Here is a 22,621-nt window from a genome sequence, read left to right as displayed (position 1 = left end):
CTGCTAGTGATATTACAGTGGCCTGTGTAATAAATAAAAAAATATGGGCGAGCAATACTAGATGCCATTAACTACAATACTAAATTTGTCGCCTGCAAAACATACTGCTAATCACTGTAATAAAATAGACACTTTTGATTAAAAAAAAAATTTGAAAAAAAATTTGGGCGAAATACAAATGTATTTATTTAAAAAAGTATAAATCTGAACTTAAAAAGAGAGGGAATCACGTATGAACGTCAAACGATTGAAATAACTGTGATAAATAGTAATGTTGATCCAATCATCATTTTCTTTGGCTAGGAAACCTGCGGATTCTCCACAACTTCTGATGTTTTGCAAACAGCTGCAAAATGCGATAAAAATGAGTACGCAGTATACATCAATCCCATTAAAAAATTCACAGAGAAATCTAGTCAAGTTCATAGTCTACGAGTAATCGAAAGAAGATCTCATTTTTACGAAACCACTGTCATCACTATCATGTTGTCTAAAGCGATTCTCAGTTTGTGCAAATCCTTGTGTTCGTTTAACAGACAGTGCGTTTGAATTGCACACAATTGTAATTTCGATTACTCAGGTTGATAACTGTGATGGAAACAGTACATATGATTAATCATTTTCAAGCTAGGGCTTAGGAATTCTGCGACACTCTTCCAGTTACACAAAAATTAAAGGAAAGAAGAGCAAAAATAAATTAGAAAATTTAGCTTGCAACTTTCAAATAAATGGCTATCAGCAATGTAATGATTCTGAAGGAAATCATGACAAAATTTAAAATCTCAAATATTACTCACGAACAAATTAGTAGTACGTACAAAAAAAAAGTTCGAAGGTGGGTCAATCTTTTTAATGCAGATAAAAACGGTTGCATAAGAATTACCAAAAATGAACAAGTTTCAACTAAATTACACGATTATCTAAAAAATCTACCGCAATAATATTGTCATATTTGTCAATAATAAAAATCTAAGACTTTAATTACCTTTGTATCTAAGATGTTGTATACATATCAATAAAAATTAATTATGTGTTCCATTATTATTCAGTTGTTTTTTATGTAATAATTTATGCATTTCCATTTTATTTCTATTTCATAAATGGTCATTCTTATTAAACGATTAATCCAATTTGTAAGCATGAAAAGAGATAGCATTCCTTTTAACGTTGATAGAAAAAATTTTAATTTCATGTTTTTGAAGCAGAAAAAAAATTATATTGTAAAATGTTATTTTTAAAACAGTATGAATCCATTTTTTCATTCAAAAATGTATGAACTTATCCATTAACTGTATTATGTTTTGAACAGCGCGTGCTCTTACCTATTTTGCGATGGTACCACACTCGTATTGTAGCAGCCTGCCTTTTGTTAAACATCATTTTTTTTATTTATTGTATCACATGTTACCATTTTCATATGTACCCAATCCTAATTTTAAGGTAAGCAGAATGTTTTTTTTTGTTATTTTCATTGCTCTACCAATTTTTATTCAAATCTCAGCGGCAGATATTTTGCAATACTTAAGGTGGCTCCAGCGCCTAGTGCCGTATCAAAATGGGGAGACTAAAATTAATCATTATTTTCTTTAAAATATGGTATAAAATTATCGTAGAGACTGTTGTTAGCCATATTCTACATTTTATCTATTACTTTAGTGAGTCAATATAAGAAAACAAAAAAGTTTTATGGTGCCCTAATTGATGAACTGTTACGATACGCTCCTAAGTTCAACAGTAGTTATACCTATATATATGTACTCTGCAGAATGCAGACAGCTGAGAGCTGACTTGCACTCGCAACTGTATACTTAGTCTCCGATTATTTAAAGATTTTGTTCGATAACAAGACACTTTTCTCATGTCATCGAAAACTGCGTAATAATATATACAAGATAGTATGTTTTTTACACCTTACGGGTTATTTATATAAGTGCAGCAGTAGGTTGTATATCGCGTAAGCTTGCATTTCCTATCCAACCCGTCTTAAAACTACGATTTTGTAAGCATGATTTCTTACAACTTTCAACGTCAACCTTCATTTTTTTTTATACGAATAGAAAGATGGGAATTCAAAGAATGTAATTCAATTTTATTAACCTAGGTTGGGTTATTTATAATTTTAACGTTGAGGACACTGGAGCCATTTTAAATGAACAAGCCAAAACCGCTGCTTTCCATAAGACTACATATAAAACCTGCTAAAATTTATATGCCCATAACTTTTTTCATACGTACCCTAGATTCATAATGATTTGGCTGAATTATTTTTATGCTCAGTAAAACTTAACTTCATTAAACTGTGAACCGTAGATCGATGTATCACAGTACTACTTTATGCCATAAATTGAATTAAAAACATTGCAACTGGTGTCACATTACAAAATGGTTAATTTTAAATTTTTGTTTTTTAGCATATTTTTCATTTTTTTAAATACCTAATTCGTGTCTCATATCATTGTAGGAACAACTGTTATGTGAAATTTATTCTCTTGAAACGACAGTTTTTTAAATAATCAATAATAACTGAAAAAAGCCAAAAAAAGAATTATTTTGCCCTAACAAACTGTTTCCAATCAAGCTTATTGTCAAGACTTTTTACATTATTGGTCCTTATTGTTTTACACTAAGAAAAGTGGTGTTAAAAAAAGTGTTACAGCTATCATAAAAATTAATTTATTTTACAGGAAAGTGGAGACATATTCGCCATATTGTAAAACTTACTGTGCTACATAGTAAAATCAGATTTTATCAAAATTTGCTTTTCAATATAGTAATTTTTTCTTTGTTCAGAAAAAATTTTCATATTAAAGTGAGAGAACAGAAAGATTATATATATATATATATATATATATATATATGTGTGTGTGTGTGTTAAAAATAAGATATATATACATATATATATACATATAAATGTTTGAATGTATATAGATTTTTTTTTATAGTAAACAGATATAAATGTGTTTTAAAAATATTATTTTAAAAAAGATCTGCAGTGACTAGGATTTGAACCTCCATCCTTCGGCTTCTGAATCAGGCTGCGCAACCACTAGATCACGAAAAGTTATGTCCACACCAATATGGATTAAGTACACGTGGGAACGTGTACTGTTTATAATGCAGACAATACAGATAAAAATTAAAGAGTTTCTTGTAGTCCACAGTATCAACAACGGATAATTAGTCGATTCAAAACTAATTATTAGCACGTATCAATTTTTAACCCTGATAAATCAAAAAATATGTTTCTAGTCACCACAACGTTAATATAACCTTAAATTTGAAACTCAATAGGCGTATATACCTATAGACATCGTACGAAATTACTTTTGAACATAGTAATTTTTACTATACTGAACAGCAATGCAGTGGAATTAAAAATTTTACTATGTAACAAAGCATATTATACTTTAGAATGTGGGATATATTAAAACGATTACAATAAAATTTACATGTTGAGTGGCAAGAAATTATACCATCAAAATTTTTACTATATTAGACATAGTAATTTTTATTACGCCGTGTACTAATTTTTGTAGAGCTGCTGCATAATAATAGTTATTAAAAATACAATATAAATTACTTTTAGAGTCATCATTTGCGTCATTACGTAAGAATTTCTTTACTTTCCTAAAAATAAAGTAATTTTTAGTATAGTTATAATACTTTTTTTATCACTGTTTATTAGTGCAGTAATTTTAATGCTAATTTCACAATGATGGAAAAGACCATGGTGGTTGAAACCTTGGGAGCCTTTACGTATCATATTGTCATAATGTAGATGGTAAAATTATAAGATTGATTTACGCAAAATATACTTACGTTACAAGAAATTCTTGAGTTTCTTTAGTTTTCTACGGTATAGTTATACTAAATGATTGTGTACTATTGTATTGGAATACATTATTTCAGTATTGTGCGAATTATAATTTATCGTACTATCTTTTAAGTTCACTGTAAGTCATAAATACCAACTAGTTCAACAGATTTTATAAAAAAATTTTTAAAAAATACTCTAACTTGAGACTATACCCAATCAATGGGAAATTCCGAAAAACATGAAAAAACCGTGTCCCTCGGAGACTTTTTTTACCGTTACAAGCTTTTTTAGACTTTGAAAAAAATCTTAGCCTCTCACTGTAAGCTAAAAAATGAAAATTCAATCTAGCAGTACCTGGTTGCCTGCTCAGCTGCTGTCTCTTCTCTTGCTTCTCTCCCCACACCAATACATGAACTTTGTCTACCTGCACTGCATGTGGTGAAGCATGAAGATCGTCAGGCTAGGTTTGGCAGAGGCTGCTTTCTCCTTTTCACTTTCTCTTACAATGTCTAAAGATGTCTTTTATAATTTTTTATTTTCACAAAAGTTGGTGTGTTTTAAAAGATAAGTAAAAAAACATTTTAATAATAAATGTTCTGCCCTACATGCTTGTATTTTTGTTTTATGTGTACCTGATACTGTTTACAAGATATTAAGAAAGTAAACATTGAAGAACAGTTTTACCATTGACCCACCAATTAAAAAAACTTTTAATCATATTTCTTGTAATCAGTGTACTAAAATACATATCATATTGAAAATGCCCTTTTACTCATCAAATTTCTAATTTTTAAATATTAAGAATGTAAAGGATGGCATATCACGTGAAATCTTTAGGTGAAGCAGGTTGTTGTGTGGATAATTACTAAAGATCCAAAGGAATATTAGATCCTACTTCTACTCACATGGCTTTTCTGATGTATGGGCTGGCTACACACCGACTGGGTGCACCTATTTTAAATGAAAAGACGGAAAATTCTATGAAAGCCAAGATCTCCGATTTCATGAAACGTTAATTTTTGAAGACATCATTGAAAGAGATAAGATATAAAACTATAATTACAACAATATACATATAAAACAAGATAAATGGTTCATTAATTTTGGCAAAGACATTTATAAAGGCTTATTAGAAATAAAGGAAGAAAAAATAGTGAAAAAAAGCAACGACAACCAAAAAGGAGAGAGTGTACCCTTAAGAAAACGTATAAGGACCTACTCTAGTTAATGATACAATTTTTCCAGGTGTCATTGACATAACTCAATTGGATGTCAATGATTTAGATGTTAGAATTGTAGTTACAGAAATTGAAAAAAAGGCATATGCCTTAATTGCTGGTGTGAATGAGGATCCTGCAAATTATAAAGAGTACATAACATACCCTATATTATAAAATTTTTGTAAATTATAAAAGTATTATTTTTAAAAACTACATTAAATTACATCAAACCACAAAAACTGAAGTGTAAATGATATTTTAATAAATAATAAATGGTTTTTTATTACCTCTTGAAAATTTGCAAGCTTAGATGGGTTCACTTTTCCTACACTAAATGTATAAATTTTTTTTGACATTTTTTTAAGAATAGTTTTGATTGATTCAAGAATGTTTACGTGCTCGCTTACATTCAATGATGCAATTAATAATCCAAATCGCTCTGAGTCTCTGATTTTTTCGATTAGGTAGTTTTTTTTTTTCAACCATGGAAAATGAAGTAGGTCAAACGTAGATACTTTTAAATCTTGATAATAGTGCCATTTTCTTACTGGTAAACTTATTGCCAAAGTTTGAAAAGTGTGATTATTAGGTCCTAGGTAAAAGCCATCATACCCCTTAAAATTTATCGTCACATCACAACTTCTACCAATGATAATTGGATTACTATTATTTGCTGTTTTTAGTGCAGATATGTTTGAATCACATATTAATCTTGATAAAATTATGTTTTTATACTTTGGCTTGATTGTTTCATAAATTTTAACTGAAAAAATTACAGACAAATGGTTGAATAATATTGCAAATTTAAGGTTACGTAAATATGTTTATAAATTATCATATAATACACACAAGTGTATTTCCTGTTAATGTAAATGTACAATAATGTAAATGTTTGTATTATAAAAAGACAAGAGAAAGATTAAAAGACAATAACACCATATCGCACTTACAATTTACATAAAAAATCAAGATACGTAGACAGCTGCAACCAAAAAAGTGTCTACAAATTTAGATAAGTGAACGAACTATAACATTAAGAAACTGACTTTGGCGTTTAATATATTCTAATGCATTCCTAACAGTAAGATACTTTATCTTAAAATTATATGTTTAAAATCTCTTTCATACCATGAATAAAAAAAAGCTAGACTTCATAAACACATGCAAAAGGTACTAGGTCGAAAGTTTGTGCTTCCACCATTAAGAACTATAAATAAGGACAGACTGATTAATAAAAGTTTATTAATTCGACGAATAAAATATCCAGATCACAAAAGATTGGTATAATTTTTCAAGTTTGGGATAAGTATAATAATACACAACAATAAATAAGACGAAACTGGGCGCAACCAAATTATTTGCACCTACGACACAGACACAATCATTATACTACGCCAGATTAAACGCTTCCATACAATTTCAACCCAATGAACAATCAGTCGTAACAGCACTCTAAGTAATTGAGAATTTAGATTCAATCAATTTATATATCTAATTCTCGATGCATCATTTTTTTGTTGAGTGACATAACAAGCCAATGTCCAGAAAGAGACTATTTAAATATTCGAGGACACAGTTTGTAAGATTGATTACATAACAAGACCAAGTTGATAATTTCTACGCCCAGGCAAAATAAGCCAACTCAGTCGAGCATCATGAGGTTGACGAGTACGACACATTTTAAACAAAAAATATAACGCACAACAGAGTTCACAAGCCTAGTTAACTTTAAATCAAGATAGTCCGAGAGGTTCATGTGAACCAAATATTAATACTCAAAGTGGGGCAATACTAAGACACTAGCAAACAATTTGCATAATCGAACCAATAGCAGGCTACCCCTGTAACGCAAACGATATAAAACTCCATTCATCCTAGAGCAAAAATCAAAAATATGTGTATTCTACGAGAGGTTACTATAGACAGTCACACCCAGAGACCTAATGCTACTCAAAATGGTATGTAGTGATCCCTAACCAAAACCCATGGCAGTGGTTTCTTGCTTATATGCATATGATATTGAACCGAGGCAAATAAGACCACACAAGCCTTCTCATTATGAAGCATTATTCTCCAGTTTTCGGACCATCTAACCACAGCTTTTACATCCTTATTTGTGAGTGCAATTATTGATTGGCAGATCCTGAGGCCTCGACTGTAGGTAGATCTGGAGCTCACCAGCAAATATCATTGCTTTACAATCACAAAGATTACTAAGTACCGAATTCCTAAATGCTATAAACAATATAGGGTCAGGTGAATAACTATGAGAAACCCCCAAGGTGCACAGCACAGATGCAATCAGTCCACTATTAACGTCAAGAAGGCTAAAGGACCGATCCAAGACATAAAAATGCAACCAATTAATTGCCTCTATTAAGAAATTGAAGTTTATCCATACCAACCCTAATGCCGTGAATTACTTTTAGCAATGCAGACTGCATAGGCGATATCAAAGAACACCTTTTATCAGAACCACAACTTTTACGCCTAGCAGTCGAAAATAAAAAACCACCTCAACGTTTGAAACACGACTCTATATAAAATTTAGCTCAGTCGTAGCGCATGGTGAATGAGTGCATGGTATCAATTCATAATACCTTAGTAGTACCTCCAGAGAAATGGCATTAGGCAGCGAATGCGTTCTACTCACAGTCAGGCCAAAACGACCTTGTATATGTCAGCACTTTGCCTGATCGGACTATCCCGATAAAAGGTTTCTGAGATAACGCTTCTTCTCCACTTTATTCAGGCCTTAGATCAACATGCGCAGCCACCTATACGCAGCAAATAAGACTCAGTTATTAGTTTTACGAACCGATCCATACAGCCTATCACGCTGCTAACATTGCTGACGAATATTTGGATCAATCCTTGGCACCAGCGCTTTTCTGATCCTTTTTTTTTTTTTACTAAAGTGCCAGTTGTTCTACTAATCCAACAGTGAGATCACGAAAAGACTCAACAGTATCGTTTACTTACTGGAACTCACGGAAAAGCCAACTGATACAATAGTTTTACTTTGTGATCTGAATCGACCAAGATAACATCAAGCCACAATTGTGTTTTTTGTAAATATTCAGCTATTAACCCATGTTAGTACTTTAAATGGTTATCCTCAGCCAATAAATTTGAATTTAAATCACCCACTATAATTACATTCTAATAATTGGTTCCAAATTTATTTAAAATCCGTATCTTTACTTCATCTAATTTAATGATACCATCATCGGTGTTTATCTGGCCTTAGCATCGCTTAAAAGTATCTTACTCTATAATTTTCTTATGTCAATTGGAAAGTCATGGAAGATGACATATAAAGTGCACAAAACTTTCCTTTATAATCAAAATCTCTTCACCTATACCCGCATAAAAAGTCGCTTATCATTCTTTAATTAAAGCCCCCATAATTAGGCCAAGGGAGGCATATGCCGCGTTCTCGCAAGTTTGCTGGTTATTTTGGGAATCTAACATATTGATTTATTACACTTTACAAGCATGCGTTTGTCATTCTTTACGAGGGTATCCAGCACCTTTGTCCGATTATCCTTTTTGTGGGCTCTTATGCCTTTTTTTGTGAGTTTTTCATTCTGCTGTGTAGAAGGGTATTTATACTCTGCTGTAGTACATTCAGTTTTTTTCTGCGCTGCGAAAGTACTCAAGCTGTTGTGGTGCATTTCCACCTCCATTGTCTTTTTTTCCTCCGTCGTCTGCGGCCCCATTCTCGCACATTCTCCCTTGCCGAACACACACCTCTCTCTCTCTCTCTCTCTCTCTCTCTCTCTCTCTCTCTCTCTCTCTCTCTCTCTAGCTTACGTTTAACGTTTTAAAACCATGTAGAACATCCTGCAAGTTTAAAGAAGCAGATTTTTCTCTTCTGCTGTCAAGGCCGTGTATGCTATTTTTTCGATGTACCAACCTTGTAGCGGTCTGTGCCTGATATAAGCCCTGTAATAATCGCCCCTGCTATCTTTATTTTTATAGCCATTTTCATAACAGCTGAATGTGTCCCAGTTGTAATTATTATACAAGTCACCATTTCTACGTTTTTCATTACAGTTATCACGTCTAGGGTTGTAATTACTATACCTGTCATTGTAGTTGTTGTTTTTGTTTCGTGGCTACTATTGTAATAATTGTTACTTAAATCACTACTTTTTGCAGGTTTGTTATGCCCTTCGTGTCGGCATCTCTTCTCTTTCTCTCTATTTCCCTTACGTGAGTGGTAGTCTCTTGCGTAGTGTCCTAGAATCTGAAAATAATTGTAATTTCTTTTTCTTTTTTTTCCTTTGTCTCTTAAAGTTGGTTATGCCCTTTGTGTCGGCATCTCTTCTCTTTCTCTCTACTTCGCTTACGTGAGTGGTAGTCTCTTACGTACTGTCCTGGAATCTGTAAATCATTGTGATTTCCTTTTCTTTTTTTTTTCTTTGTCTCTCAAAGTTTTTCTGTCATTTATCAACACTTGTAGTTCTCTTCTCTTTCTCTCTATTTCGCTTACGTGAGCGGTAGTCTCTTACGTACTGTCCTGGAATCTGAAAAAAGTTGTAATTTCCTTTTCTTTTTTTTTCTTTGTCTCTCAAAGTTTTTCTGTCATTCATCAACACTTGTAGTTTTTTGCATTTCCAAACTAAATGCCTGGTCCTCCACAGTGTACAGCGTTTTTCATTTGCTGCTGCTGCTCTTTATGCTTCACTAGTGATTTCTGTCATATCTTCTCTTTTTTATACCAGGTTTACTTATGGTATTTACTCGGTTGTTGCCTTATTGTATGAAGGCTGCAGTAACTATTGAACTAATCGATTTGAAATTTTGAGGGCTTATTTAAGCTGTTAAGATGCATAATCAGCACTTATTCGTTAATTGCATAGTATCAGAACTTGTTAGTTATTAACAATCAAAGAAAAGCATATTTTGATGGTTTTCCCAACTTTGTGGATGAATAAATTAACCGATTTTAGACATTTTTGCGGGGGTTTGTAGGTCTTTTTACAAGGCTTTTTATTATTTAAAACATTTTTCTACGCAGTCTCAAGTTTGTTAGTAATTTAAAAAAAATGTGATTTTTCACTTTTGTGAGTTTTTTAAATATCTTGTCACTAATTTTCAGATGTTGCTAAAGACGGATATTCGTTACTTTGTTGCTCATCTATACGACGATATTTTTGTTGGTGGAGTATTTCTCATTATTTGAAACGGGGTTCAAATGTGGTATTTCTATTACACTACAGTAGTAATTTTTGAGTAGGTGATTTCATTATGTCAATCAGTAAATATTCTATTATATTGTAGTAACTAATTTGTGGTCAATCCAAAAAACTAATAGCAATATCCTTATGGACATTACAGACCACTCCACCACTCTGCATGTACTTCCTTTTACCCGTTCTGAAAGCAGAGGCATCGATCGTTCCCAACCAATTTATACCTATCCAACTCATGTAGAAATAAATCGCAGTCGGGAGTAAGCCAGGTCTCAACCATACAGAGAATGTCAATGTCATGGTTCCCGATAAGACCGTGAACCTCTTGATGATGCTCTGACAGTAAGTTTGCATTCACGTATTGAATGCGAATCTACGGTCTGTGATTTTCATGACCCACATCACACCCTACAGACTGAGTCTGTAAAAACGATCCCGGAAAGATCAGACTCAGATAAAATAGTCATATTGGGAGCGCTACTCCATTTTCATGCATGAATCTTGCTATTTGGTACCACACATGACAGCATCAGGAAAAATGTCAAACAGCTGCACAATCTAGTCCAGAGATGAGTCCGAGAGGAGTGACTTAACTTTATTTCACCAAAGTTATGTGCTGCATTAAAAACGTATTCACGAATATGTAAGAACTTTCTATGTACCACAAAAAACGTAGGTAAAGTCATATTACTGGTCTCATCATAGACTTTGGTCCAAAATGTTCAACTCGCTAAAATTTAAGTAATGCTTAGAATTTCTTCCTGGTATCAGCAAGTCTCATAGTGTTGTCTTAATTATTTATTAATTATTTTTGTATTTTTTTTATTTTTAAGAGGAAGGATGCGACGATTTTAGATGACTAATGAAACTCATGTAGTAGGCATCACTCAATTATGGATATTGTGTTCGGGAATACATAGTTAAAAATAACAAACTTAATCGATGATTTACTAAGCTACTAAGCGATTCAATTACTCGTCTTGAAGAGTTATTTTTAAAATGTTGTCTAATAATAATAAATAAGATCTACACAAATTTGACAGTAATATAGAAGTTAAAATCTCCTAAGTTCTCGAAGAAGAATATAAAAGAAGACTAAAAATATATTTGTGAAGCTCATTACGTACACATACAAGCAAAACAAGTGAATCAGCCTATGTATTAAATGCTCTGTAAAACAAAAATATTAGAATATACAAACTAAAATGAATTGTTCACACACAAAGAATAATACTCGTATACAGAAATCAAAATAAAAGGTTTATACAGATGTATCGTAAAAATTTACAATAATCATCAGCAGATGGCAGCTAAAAAAATAATATAATCGAAAAACAAAACACTACATCATTTTTGAAAAGTGAGTCTATAAATGAAAATTTTTTTACTTCTGTCTCTATTAGGACTATTAACCTCATATGGATATTATTTGATAATCTGTCAGTACAATAAAATTTTTAGCTAAGTGGCAGTCTCAAGACAACTAGAAAATGTAAGTTTCCAGCATGTCACTATTACTTTTTTGAGTCTGCAGATATTTGCAGCATGCACACTGCTATTCTTTTAACATCTTAAACACACATTTAACAAAATTTTTGGACATGACGTGTTATGCTAGTTACAGATTCCTAAAGTGATCTTTAAAATAAAACGAATTAAAATAAATTTATAATTTGGTAATGCTTTAGTATGAGAAATTTAAAACACAAAAATTTTATCACTGTCATTCTGATTATAAATGAGTTTCTGAATAACCAAAAATCGTTTTTTTCATACAGAAATGTACTTAAATGGACAGTTATTTTATTATGTTATTAAAATGGTTTTTACTTTTTGTATGTTCTATAAGGTTCTTTAATCTAACTCTACATATTAGATTGTAAGAGTCTTTCGAAACAAACTTATCGAGTTTTTGCTAGAAAACTGTTGAACGCTTATAGCAAATTATACTGTTAATGATTCAAGCATGCAACATACTAATTTTACTGCCAGTCTCACTGGACTGTAAAGGTCCATTGGGCAGCTTTAAACATCCAATGTGTACGTAATATCCCACAACTTATCCTAATAGCATTATAGCTAGTTTGTAGTTTTGATCAGCGAGTAAGGCAATCTAACCAGGCCCCTAGCTAAGCACCGCTCATTTCCGGAGACGATAGTCACTCATAATATAGTGACAGAGAGCTCACCAGTTGCAGAACGACCTCAAAAATTAACCAAAGATAAACTACAAGTAGCAAAAACATCCATAAACCTTCTTTTAGAACAAGGCATAATAAGGCCATCCTACAGCCCATGGGTAAGCCTGCTACATATAGAGTGCGAAGAATACGAAGACTGGAGGCTTCCAAAACTGTCCCAGATAGATACTCACCACCACTTATACAAAATTTTTTTCCATGGCTTCACAACAAGAAAATGTTCAACACGTTGGACCTTGTAAAAGCGTACGACCAGATATGAATGGCAGCGGAAGATGTGTGAAAAACTGCAATTACGACCCTCTTCGGCCTATATGAATTCGTAGTAATACCATTTGGTCTAAAAAACGCAACCCAAATGTTTTAGCATTTTATGGATGCTGTATTTAGAGATTTAAAGTTCGTGTATTATTACGTCGATGATATCATCGTGTACTCAGAGACCAAGGAGACTAAGGAGTAACGTTTGCTTCATCTACGTGCCATCCTGAAGTAACTACGTCAGTTAAATCTTACTATAAACTTTAGCAACTGCAGGACCACACCTGCTGATGTCACATACTTGGGCTACAAAATTAATGCAGATGCCAACTCTGGAAAGAGTTGAAGCAATGCTGAAGTACCCTAAGCTAGAAGTTATCATAGAACTTTGAGATTAATTACTATAGATTGTGCAGCTCACCTCCAAGCATCACAGTGCGGCCAAGGGCCGCACTTTGCAGCTATTATTCTTTATGTATTTTTTATACATATTCTTTCATGTATATTTTTTTGTATTTATAATTATATTATAGAATAATATAAAACTAGTTAATCGACCTAAAACCTCGTAGTCAGGAGTTTTTAGCGTCACTGATCGAAAATCCAACGTCAAAAGTATGAAATTTAAAATCGTGGGCCTGATATTGCGGAATTTTTGTGTCCATAATTCGAAAACTTCAAGGATTGAATTGAAACCTCGTACTCCAGGGTTTCTAGGGTAACTGGTCATGAATCCATCGTCAGAATTACGAAATTCAAAATGGCCATTCCAATATGGCGTAATGCAACAATTTTGAAGCTTTTTCGTACACTTTTTATTTTTTACAATTAGGTAATTTTTATTTATACTAAAAAAATGTACTCTAGGTACATTTTTCAGATTTTCACAAAATTGTTTATCAAAATAGAAAATTATAGGTTATACACGAAAGTAGACTTTGGAGTTATGGTATAACTTGTACAATGATTAGAAAACGTATATTCTTATGTTATGAAGTTATAATGATGCAGACGACAATAAATCAATAGAATCTGCTGATAAAGATTTTAGAAATTTAGTTGGCACTTTTCTATAGCTACAAATATATGGGTGAGAAGCTACTAAAAATCTTTTGACCATTAGGTGAAACTAAATCTTTTATGATTTCTGGACCATAAATTAGTAGTTCATGTAGTAAAGTTTGCATGCAAAACCAATCAAACTTTTCTATGATAATTCTAGCTAACTTCATACTATAATGTCTAAATTAGTCCTAATTAATACTATGTCTACTTGATATGGCTTGCAGTATGAAGTAAAAATTACGTATTGTACCCTGATTAATTTCAGTTATTTTTGCAAATTAATCGCTTTAAAATACTTTTTAAGAAAACTACAACCATGTTTTATGTTTCCACTTGCAGCTTTCGGTTGGACAAAATTTAAGCCCATTTCTTTTTAAAAACAGTTGGTAGTGATTTTTTTTGTTACAAACTGACTTTTTTCTCCTTTTCCGTACCAGCCTGCCTCAATCTATGTTGTTAAAATTTTTTTATGTTAAACTGCACGTGTAACAACGCACTGCAGATGTTGTATCTGTCAATGAGTGGCATACTTTTGTATCTATTATTAACAAAGACAAATTACATTTAACTCACACAAATATTTCCATCATAAGTAGTTGTAAACGGATTGACATAAAGTATCTCGTTTTCTACGTCATAAGCTGCCTTTTTCGTCATGCCAACTGATTTTTTTGCACATTGGACTTTAATTGGCCAGCAATATATTTGTGATGACAATCTCGAACTTTTACAGGCTATTGTAGTTTTCTTCGTTGTAAAGTGTCTGTGTACAAGTTGCAATGGGACAACAAAGGTAAAAAAAATACTTTTGTCATAAACATCGTCTTCATCGATCTTATGCTTATATTTATGTATCCCGAACTACCGTCACAGCCCTATTTAACTATTAAGGTTACATTTTCTAGTTGTTTTTCAGATGAACATTTTATAACATCTATTTGATAAAGAATAATGCGATCAATTGTACGATTGAATATACATTACAATTTAACAGCTGCTTTTTTTCGGTGCAAGACAAATCAACGGCTAAAAAACAATAAAATTTAGCTTTCAGTAGCTTTTTGTATGATGGAATCATCCTTGATTTTTTGTGCACATGATTATTTGATAGCAGCTAATATTTTCTTTGAGATAATTTAAGTTCAATAAACCATGATAAAACTTTATAATTAGTAAAGGTATATTTTTATTTCCAGATCCCAATGATTTTCTATATTTCAAAACTTTTGTAGGACTCCCTTCAGAAATATCACGCACAACTTTTGCAAAACCAGTAATACCTTCAGATCGCAATTAACTTACTGCTGAGTACAAAAAAGCTCAAGTCAATACATTCACTCATAATCCTTCTGTTTTTCTGCATTTACTTCGTTCAGAAGATTCTGAGAAACTGAGTTTTCACCAACCTGCATTGAAATTTTTTTGTATAATTTCGATTTTTTTTCGACTCTTTATTATTTTCTTTCTCCTTTTGGTCTTCTTTTTTCAGTTTAATGGATTTTTGTAACCGATGATGACTTTTTTTATTACTGGAACCTAAAAAATAAATGTTTAAATTTTTATCATCGTTAGAAACTATCGTAAACAGACTAAATACTGGCATCTAAAAGATTTAATTTTTTTTGTCAGTTTATAAATGATTCGTAAATTTTAAATTTCCATAATAACACAAATCCACAAAAAAATTGGTCTGTGCTGATGGTCTGACTTTTTTTTCTATGGTATTTTTTCCCACGAATCTACAATGAGGCTTCCAAGTCAAGTTTTGATAAAACTTGGAAACGACAGAATATTTTTTAACTCAGTAAATATTGAAAGAAAAGAGTTGATCTCTGCTAGTGTCTGCTAACACCTTTTTAAATTTTGTTTGTCTTACTCACCACAAATCTACCATTAGAACTACGATATTAAAGAAGTTCGTCCTTGCAGTAAGTCCAAAATTAGTCATTTTAAAAACGAGTTTAATATTTTTCTTCTCTTGAGCCTACTTTTGTCGTCAAATTGGTATCTTCATCTTTTTATTCTCATAAGCATCTAGTAGTAATCCGCAAGCATATTTGTGGCGTCTTACATCTCTCGCACTTCAGGCTCTACTCGCCAGGTGGCCAAGCGCCCTAATAGATCGCTCCCGTCAAGCGGCGAAATTCCCGCACGATTCATATATAAGCGCGATCGAGTCAGTCTAAGCCCACACCTCTTCTGTATCTAAGGCAGGAAGCACGTCATCAGCCTTACTGATGAGTCCTGGCGTGCTCTCGGGACGAAACACCTTCTTCTCTCTTTTATAGATGACCTCTCGATCTCTATATGTTCACTCCTGACCAACTTTAAAATCGTTGTTTAATTTCTTTTAAATCCTAGTAGAATCGTTCTCCTTGCTCCTCACTAAAGTCTGCATTGTTTTCTGGAAATTCATCTAGATGCGTATCCACGAAATACAGCTTAAAGTTCATTCGATATACCAACTTTTCGTAATTCTTTATTAATTTTGCTACTAAACTTTTATGCTCTAAAAGCTTTTTGTTGCCCAAAAATGTTTTTAATACATGTCTATAAACAAACTACTTATTTCAGGGACGTCAAATATACATTCCTTTAATTTAGCATCATTTTTATGACTGAATACTTAGCCCAAATGTTTAAAACACTTGCAATTTATATGTCAAGCAGAAATGATTTTAACGAATATAAAATAACAGCTGATAATAAGAATTATAAAAGACCAGATTTGAGACAAGCAATAAAATTTAACAAGTAACGTTAGTTCTTAGTATTAGTTACTATTTTTTTGTTTCCCGTCATAAATATCATTCTCAAAAACATAGGAAAATAGTAAATAAAAAAAACTTTTATTCATTGTATTATATAAAATTTCGAATAAAAAAAATTATAAAAATGAATAAAAATAATCTTTACAGGCTCTTGTTAGAGAAATCCATCTTTTAAACAAGGAAAATAATAAGTTGTAGAAAGTGTTAATAAGGTTCAATAATTACTTATGACAGATAACTGTGAGTAATAAGATTTAGCAACTGTCTTAAATCTAGACTGTATAAACTGTTATTATTTTCTTTATTTTTAACTGATTCTTTAAAACAATTATTTCCAATCAATCGAAAGCTATTATTTCCACTTAGGATGGTGAGCTTTGACAAATTATTTCATTAAAGCTAGCTTAATATGCAGTAGAGAAATCAAAGTCATAAAAAGTTTAACAAAAGATTAATTGACTTATTTTTCATTCCCGATTCGAAAGATGTCCTTACAGCCCCTTTCTTTTCTTTATGACTTTTTTTGTCCCTTGTATCACAGATGCATGAATGGTATAGGTATGTAGTAAATTCAGACTGCCAGCAGACTGGTAGCACAGACAAAATATTCAAATTTTCTCAAACTTACCATCCATTTTCCTTGTACTTTATTTTTTTTCAGTACTGAAGAATGAGCCAATGGCGAAGGAACATACTAGTTCGTATTGTAAACGAAAATAACTTTTACCCAGCTTTTATAAATCAATAAATAATCTTTATTTATTGGTTGTACGAATTTGACTCGAAGTTATCAATAAGATTTTTTACTTTGGTAGAGAACGATAAATCATACTTTTTATAAAATATTCTTAGAAGCATTCCTCTCGATTTTAATGCACTAAGACTTAGGTTCCTTTTGTCATTTCTTGCTTTTGTTCTGATTTTGAAATTCTGATGCAAATAATCCAGCCACTTCATTTGATATATGACGTTTTTGAAATGAATCATTTAGATATTATTGATTAGACTTTTGCTAAGATGGCTCTATTCTAATACGTAGATATTCTTTTTTACTTTTTGTAGTATCTTCCTTATCGGGCTGAATAGATCCACTATAAGTATCATCTGATACGTTACCAGTATCACTTTTTTCTGTATTTCATCACACATGTCAGAACCATCATCATTCGGTTTTTTTCAGATCAAAATCAGTTTCAGCTTCATTATCTGTAAAAACATTAACTTTCATGACGTTTAATCTTCTTGTGTCACACTTGAATTTTACAGAAGTAACAATCATTGACATAATGTTGTTTGTTTCATATAGTTAAAGTCAAAGACTTTAGTCAACTTATATTTCGGTGTTTTTGAAACTACTAAGCAGGTTGTATAATAGTAACATTAGAGACCCAACTTGCGTTTAACCGTCAGATTTTAATTTCAAAATATTTGTAGTATATAAGCTTAGCTTGATCTATTATTTTGAAATAGTATCATTGTATTGAAATAGTACACAGATTTAGACAAGATAACGAGGGTTTCTTGCGTTCTCCGATATACGCGATCAAGTTCGAGTTCTTACTATCACTGAACCTATACAAGGAGGGGAGGTGAGTAACATTTTCGTCATACTCTCGTATCTCACTTATTAATAATAATAGAAATGGTAATTAAAAATAAATTAGCCTAAGTAACTTATCCAGAGTGGTGCTATATAAACAGATATTGATGAAAGTAAAATTTTCTTTTTTTGAACAAGTTCGATAAATAATAATTTCTCATGCTGTATAAGTTATTGTAAGAAATAATCGTCTGACAGATTCAATAAAATATTAAAATTGGTTATGTATTAAAAGGCTCCAACGACAGCAGATAATAGTAATAAAATAATTGTGGCCGCAGATTACTACAATGTCAAACTTTTTATTTGTTAAACAACGTTTCGGCCCGTACAGTACAATAAGTTCAAGGACCTCATCAGGTTCAATCTGAAGGAATACAATATTTTAAAACAAAAACAAAATTTTTACAAAAAATAATAGCATTACACACACTTTTTACTCACAATTGGTCTCATAACAAGCAATCATAGTACCACTTAAGATATTTAATCAGCGACTACAAATGTAACGCTTTGGAGCGAGATTTTATGGTACCAAATACTAATGTATTGGTGCATAAGTATGCACGACAACGAGTAACACATACGACTATCCAAAAGTACGAGTCAATGATCCACCGACAAGTTAGATGGAACACTGTGTCCTTTTCTCGAAAGGGTGTATAAGCAATCTAGAATTATTGTCAAGAAATCATTTATAACAATTTTTTTAGTTGTTTGTATCAAGCATTTTATTTACGTTATCATGATTAATAGGTATAAAAAGCTTTTGTGACGATAGTCTCTTTAACTTATTATTTTCAACGTCTGGAATTTTTACCATCACAAACTGAAAGGTTTGTTAGGGTGATGTAATATTCATATGTTGCACTAATGCTGATTTATCGCTTAAATGCTTGCAATATCATTAGTGTTCATTTATTCTTGTGTTTAGACTTCTAGAACACGGTCCTATGTAAGAAGCTTGGATATCTTTAGAACTTATTATGTGAACTATGAAGTTTTTTTTATTATTTAATAGATCTTTTTCTAATTAAATGAATTTTAAGAATTTAAAAATATCTTTAAAAACCACAACCATTTTGCTCTCATGAAAAATATTTTCAATAACTGAAAGAAGATCTTTCAAAAAGAGCAATATTATTTGACTGGTGTCATTGATTTCCCGACCTAGAGCTGTTTTGTTAAAATGATTAATCATTTTTAATATTACAAAAAAAGTTTTTACAAAACAACATGTATACTAGTGGGGCCTTACCCCATGCTCGCTTTGCATTATAATCCTTTATTCCCTTTATGCATTACAATCCTTCACATAGGATTTGAGGTTGAGGGCAATAGGTTTTAAGTAAAAAAAATTTTATTTAATTGGAAAACATTAATTGTATAAGTAATGACGACAACAACAAAGATATAATAAATACTTCTCACATGAGTTGGGTATGACTATTGTAAAAAAAATTAACTTCAATTGATCTGTAGTTAACAAGAAAGAACGGTTTGTAATAGAAGTAAATGAAATATAATTATTTAACTAAAAAGAAAAAATCCTAGCATATAACTCAAAATATTTTTACAAATAATATTATTATTTATCAGTTTCATTGTTATTATTATTATTTTTTATTTAACGTAAATTTTGAATATACTAATATGTACACGTTCACATTAAATATTACGTTAAAAATATTGTAGTTTAATATGTGTTTCGAAAAAAGTAGGATAATTATGTATTAAACATCAATACAATAGTTGATAATTGTTACCATGCAATTGATATTCTTTATCTTGTTTTTTATAAATTCTATTTTAATGCCTTTTTAATGCATCTGTTCCAAAAATTTTTTTCCGCAATATTTACAAATTTCATTGAGCTCCAGGTTATGTACACCCGAGTGACAGTGATTCTTTCTCGGCACTTGCCTTAAATGGCAACGTTGAATATAATTTTCTCGAAGCAATCATAGATGTCGACAGATATGCATGGCACCCAGACTTCTCCCCTATAAGTAAAGAAAGGGAAGCGGAGGGAGAGCCTGACAGAGCTTGTTTATGTTTTTGAGCGTATCTTCTGCTATGCTGTCGAGACACGTAATAGTGTGATTTTTGGTGCCGGCATTATGAGTATAACACTCGTTCTCCAGCTGTAAATGTACCCCGCGGTATTATTTATGTAATTAATGAACTATAGCTGCACGATAGAGTCCTGACGGCTTACATAAAACAATGCTACATTAGTACAATAACCTGCAATTAATAATCAAGTTTAATTAACTCCTAAGCAAGAGTGTGCACGTTGTAAGTAAATGGCTGTTTTTATTTCTTTATATTAATTTATCTCGCAAACGAGATCAACTTAGGGGTATCAAAATCTTGCACTTATTTTCTGATCCTGTAGTTTGATTGAAAATATCAGCTGATACCAGATGAGCAGGATTCCTCAAGGCTTCCTTGTTAAATCCTGAATTGTATGTTACGTGCTTGTCAAGATTACAACAGATGGTTTTCGATGCTTATTTTTTTTTTTATAGAGTCTAAAAGACAGTTAATTTAGTGGAAGTGTGGGGAAGCAGCAAAGTTTCAGATAAGTGCCACAAATTTTTAATCTTTTACATAATATAGGCCCTTTGCATGAATTTCTTACAGTTGACCTGACTAGTAAAGAGAACTTGGTGGAAACACCAAATCCGACGAGTACAAGCACTTTACTGCCAGGAGATTGTTCCTTTTGTTGACCAGCTGCTTGTTGCCCGATACCCCATTGCTGTCATCCTTTGGTCATGTTTAGTACTGTTGGATATTCCTTTAAAAAAGTCATATTCTGGAAACAAATACAAAAAAAACCACAAAGTATCGGATTTCTTGTATCCAATATATATTATGTAAAAGATCAAGAATTTGTGGCACTTATCTGAAACTTTGCTGCTTCCCCACACTTCCACTAAATTAACTGTCTTTTAGACTTTATGAAAAAAAAAATAAGCATCGAAAACAAACTTTTACAAACGGAACAACATTTGAAACAAATGGTTATCACCAACATAAAAGAAACAACAATTTTCTGATAACTACATTTATAAAACTATAAAAAAGATAAAATTTTTGTTGAAAATTCAATGGTTGCACCATACAATAAGTTTTTGGTCATAAAATATGAATGTCATAATAACTTTGATTACTGTGCATCTATAATAAGTATGAAATTTATTTATAACTACATACATGACGGTGATGACAGAGCATACATGAAAATTAAAAAAATTAATGATACTAATAAAGAAGTATTCGATGAAGTAAATCATTATGTCGATGCTAGGTACGATACGTAGGTCTAATGGAAGCATCCTAAAGCCTACAAGAATTTTTAACTAGTGGTAGGAGTCACACACTTATAAATATAGCTGTTTATTATGAAAATAAAGAAAAAATCATTTTTGACGAAGACAATGTTAAAACTGTAATGTGAAACTATCAAACACCACTCACAGCTTGGTTTGAATTGAATAAAATTGACAATTTTGCTAAATTAATAAAGTATATGAACATTTCAGACTACATTTTTGAAAGTGAATTCAAAGTTTGGGAAAAGAAAAATCAAATGACAAATTTTTCAATTACTAGATTCAATATAGTATCTCCAAAAAATAGTGAGCGTTTCCTTTCAAAACTTATATTTGATAAATTCCGTGGCACAACATCACTTGAAGATATTAAACCAAATAATAAAAAGAAGTATGAAACAATTAAGGATACTGCCATTGCAAAGGCCTAATAAAATATGACTCTCCAGCTGATCATATTTTTCAGGGAGCAATTACTGATATGCTTCCTTATCAACTTGGACAATTTTTTGCTTAGTTTTGGATTTCAGAAAACATCCGAAATGAATAAGTGTAAAGAATTTTTTACAGAAAATTTTTATACTGCTAAAGATAATTTGGCTTTTTGACGAATAAAACAAATTTTAGAATCAAAAGACTTTGAACTAACCTATACTTCAAAAAAGTAAACTTAAAAAACATAACACTAATGAAGTATTATTTTGTAAGACAATGTTTGATTTCATGTATTATAAATTTTAATTACGACCACAAAATAATTTGTCACTTTAAGCAAGTAAAATGATAGAAAGTATTTTATAGATGGCCTTGGAGGAGCATCAACATTGTTTCCTAAAAGAATGACAAGTCACAGAACGTTTCGATTACCTTTAAACTTAAGTAATATTTGAAGTGCATTTTTAGAATTGAAAATAGACAAAAAAATTACGAGAGGTACCTCTAATTACTTGGGACGAAGCGTCAATGATTCTAAAGAAAGCTTTAGAAATAATTGATAGAACCTTGCGTGACCTGTGCAATACGGAAAAAGACTTTGAAAATTAGTTAATTATTATAGAAGGAGATTTAAGGCGAATTCTCTTAGTAATAAGAAATAGTAATAGAATTATAATAACAGCAGATACTATAAAGCCATTACTTTTAT

At 31.5% G+C, this 22,621-nt stretch overlaps 1 protein-coding gene across 3 annotated transcripts in view; it reads right to left on the bottom strand.

Annotated features, from left to right (window-relative positions):
* Window positions 1-22,621, bottom strand: part of Dph2 (Diphthamide biosynthesis 2) — a 371,254-nt gene that overhangs the window by 221,297 nt on the left and 127,336 nt on the right. For all 3 annotated transcript variants that reach the window (XM_089597867.1, XM_089597863.1, XM_089597870.1), the window contains one exon: window positions 5,325-5,800. In XM_089597867.1, the coding sequence (XP_089453993.1) occupies window positions 5,325-5,800 (476 nt within the window). The remainder of the gene's footprint in view (window positions 1-5,324; window positions 5,801-22,621) is intronic.

This window comes from Copidosoma floridanum, unplaced genomic scaffold (assembly GCF_036245765.1).
Source record: "Copidosoma floridanum isolate Cflo_tuat_1 unplaced genomic scaffold, Cflo_Japanese_pri ptg000004l, whole genome shotgun sequence".
Taxonomy (NCBI): domain Eukaryota; kingdom Metazoa; phylum Arthropoda; class Insecta; order Hymenoptera; family Encyrtidae; genus Copidosoma; species Copidosoma floridanum.
This window is presented reverse-complemented; position numbering and strand designations above follow the sequence as displayed.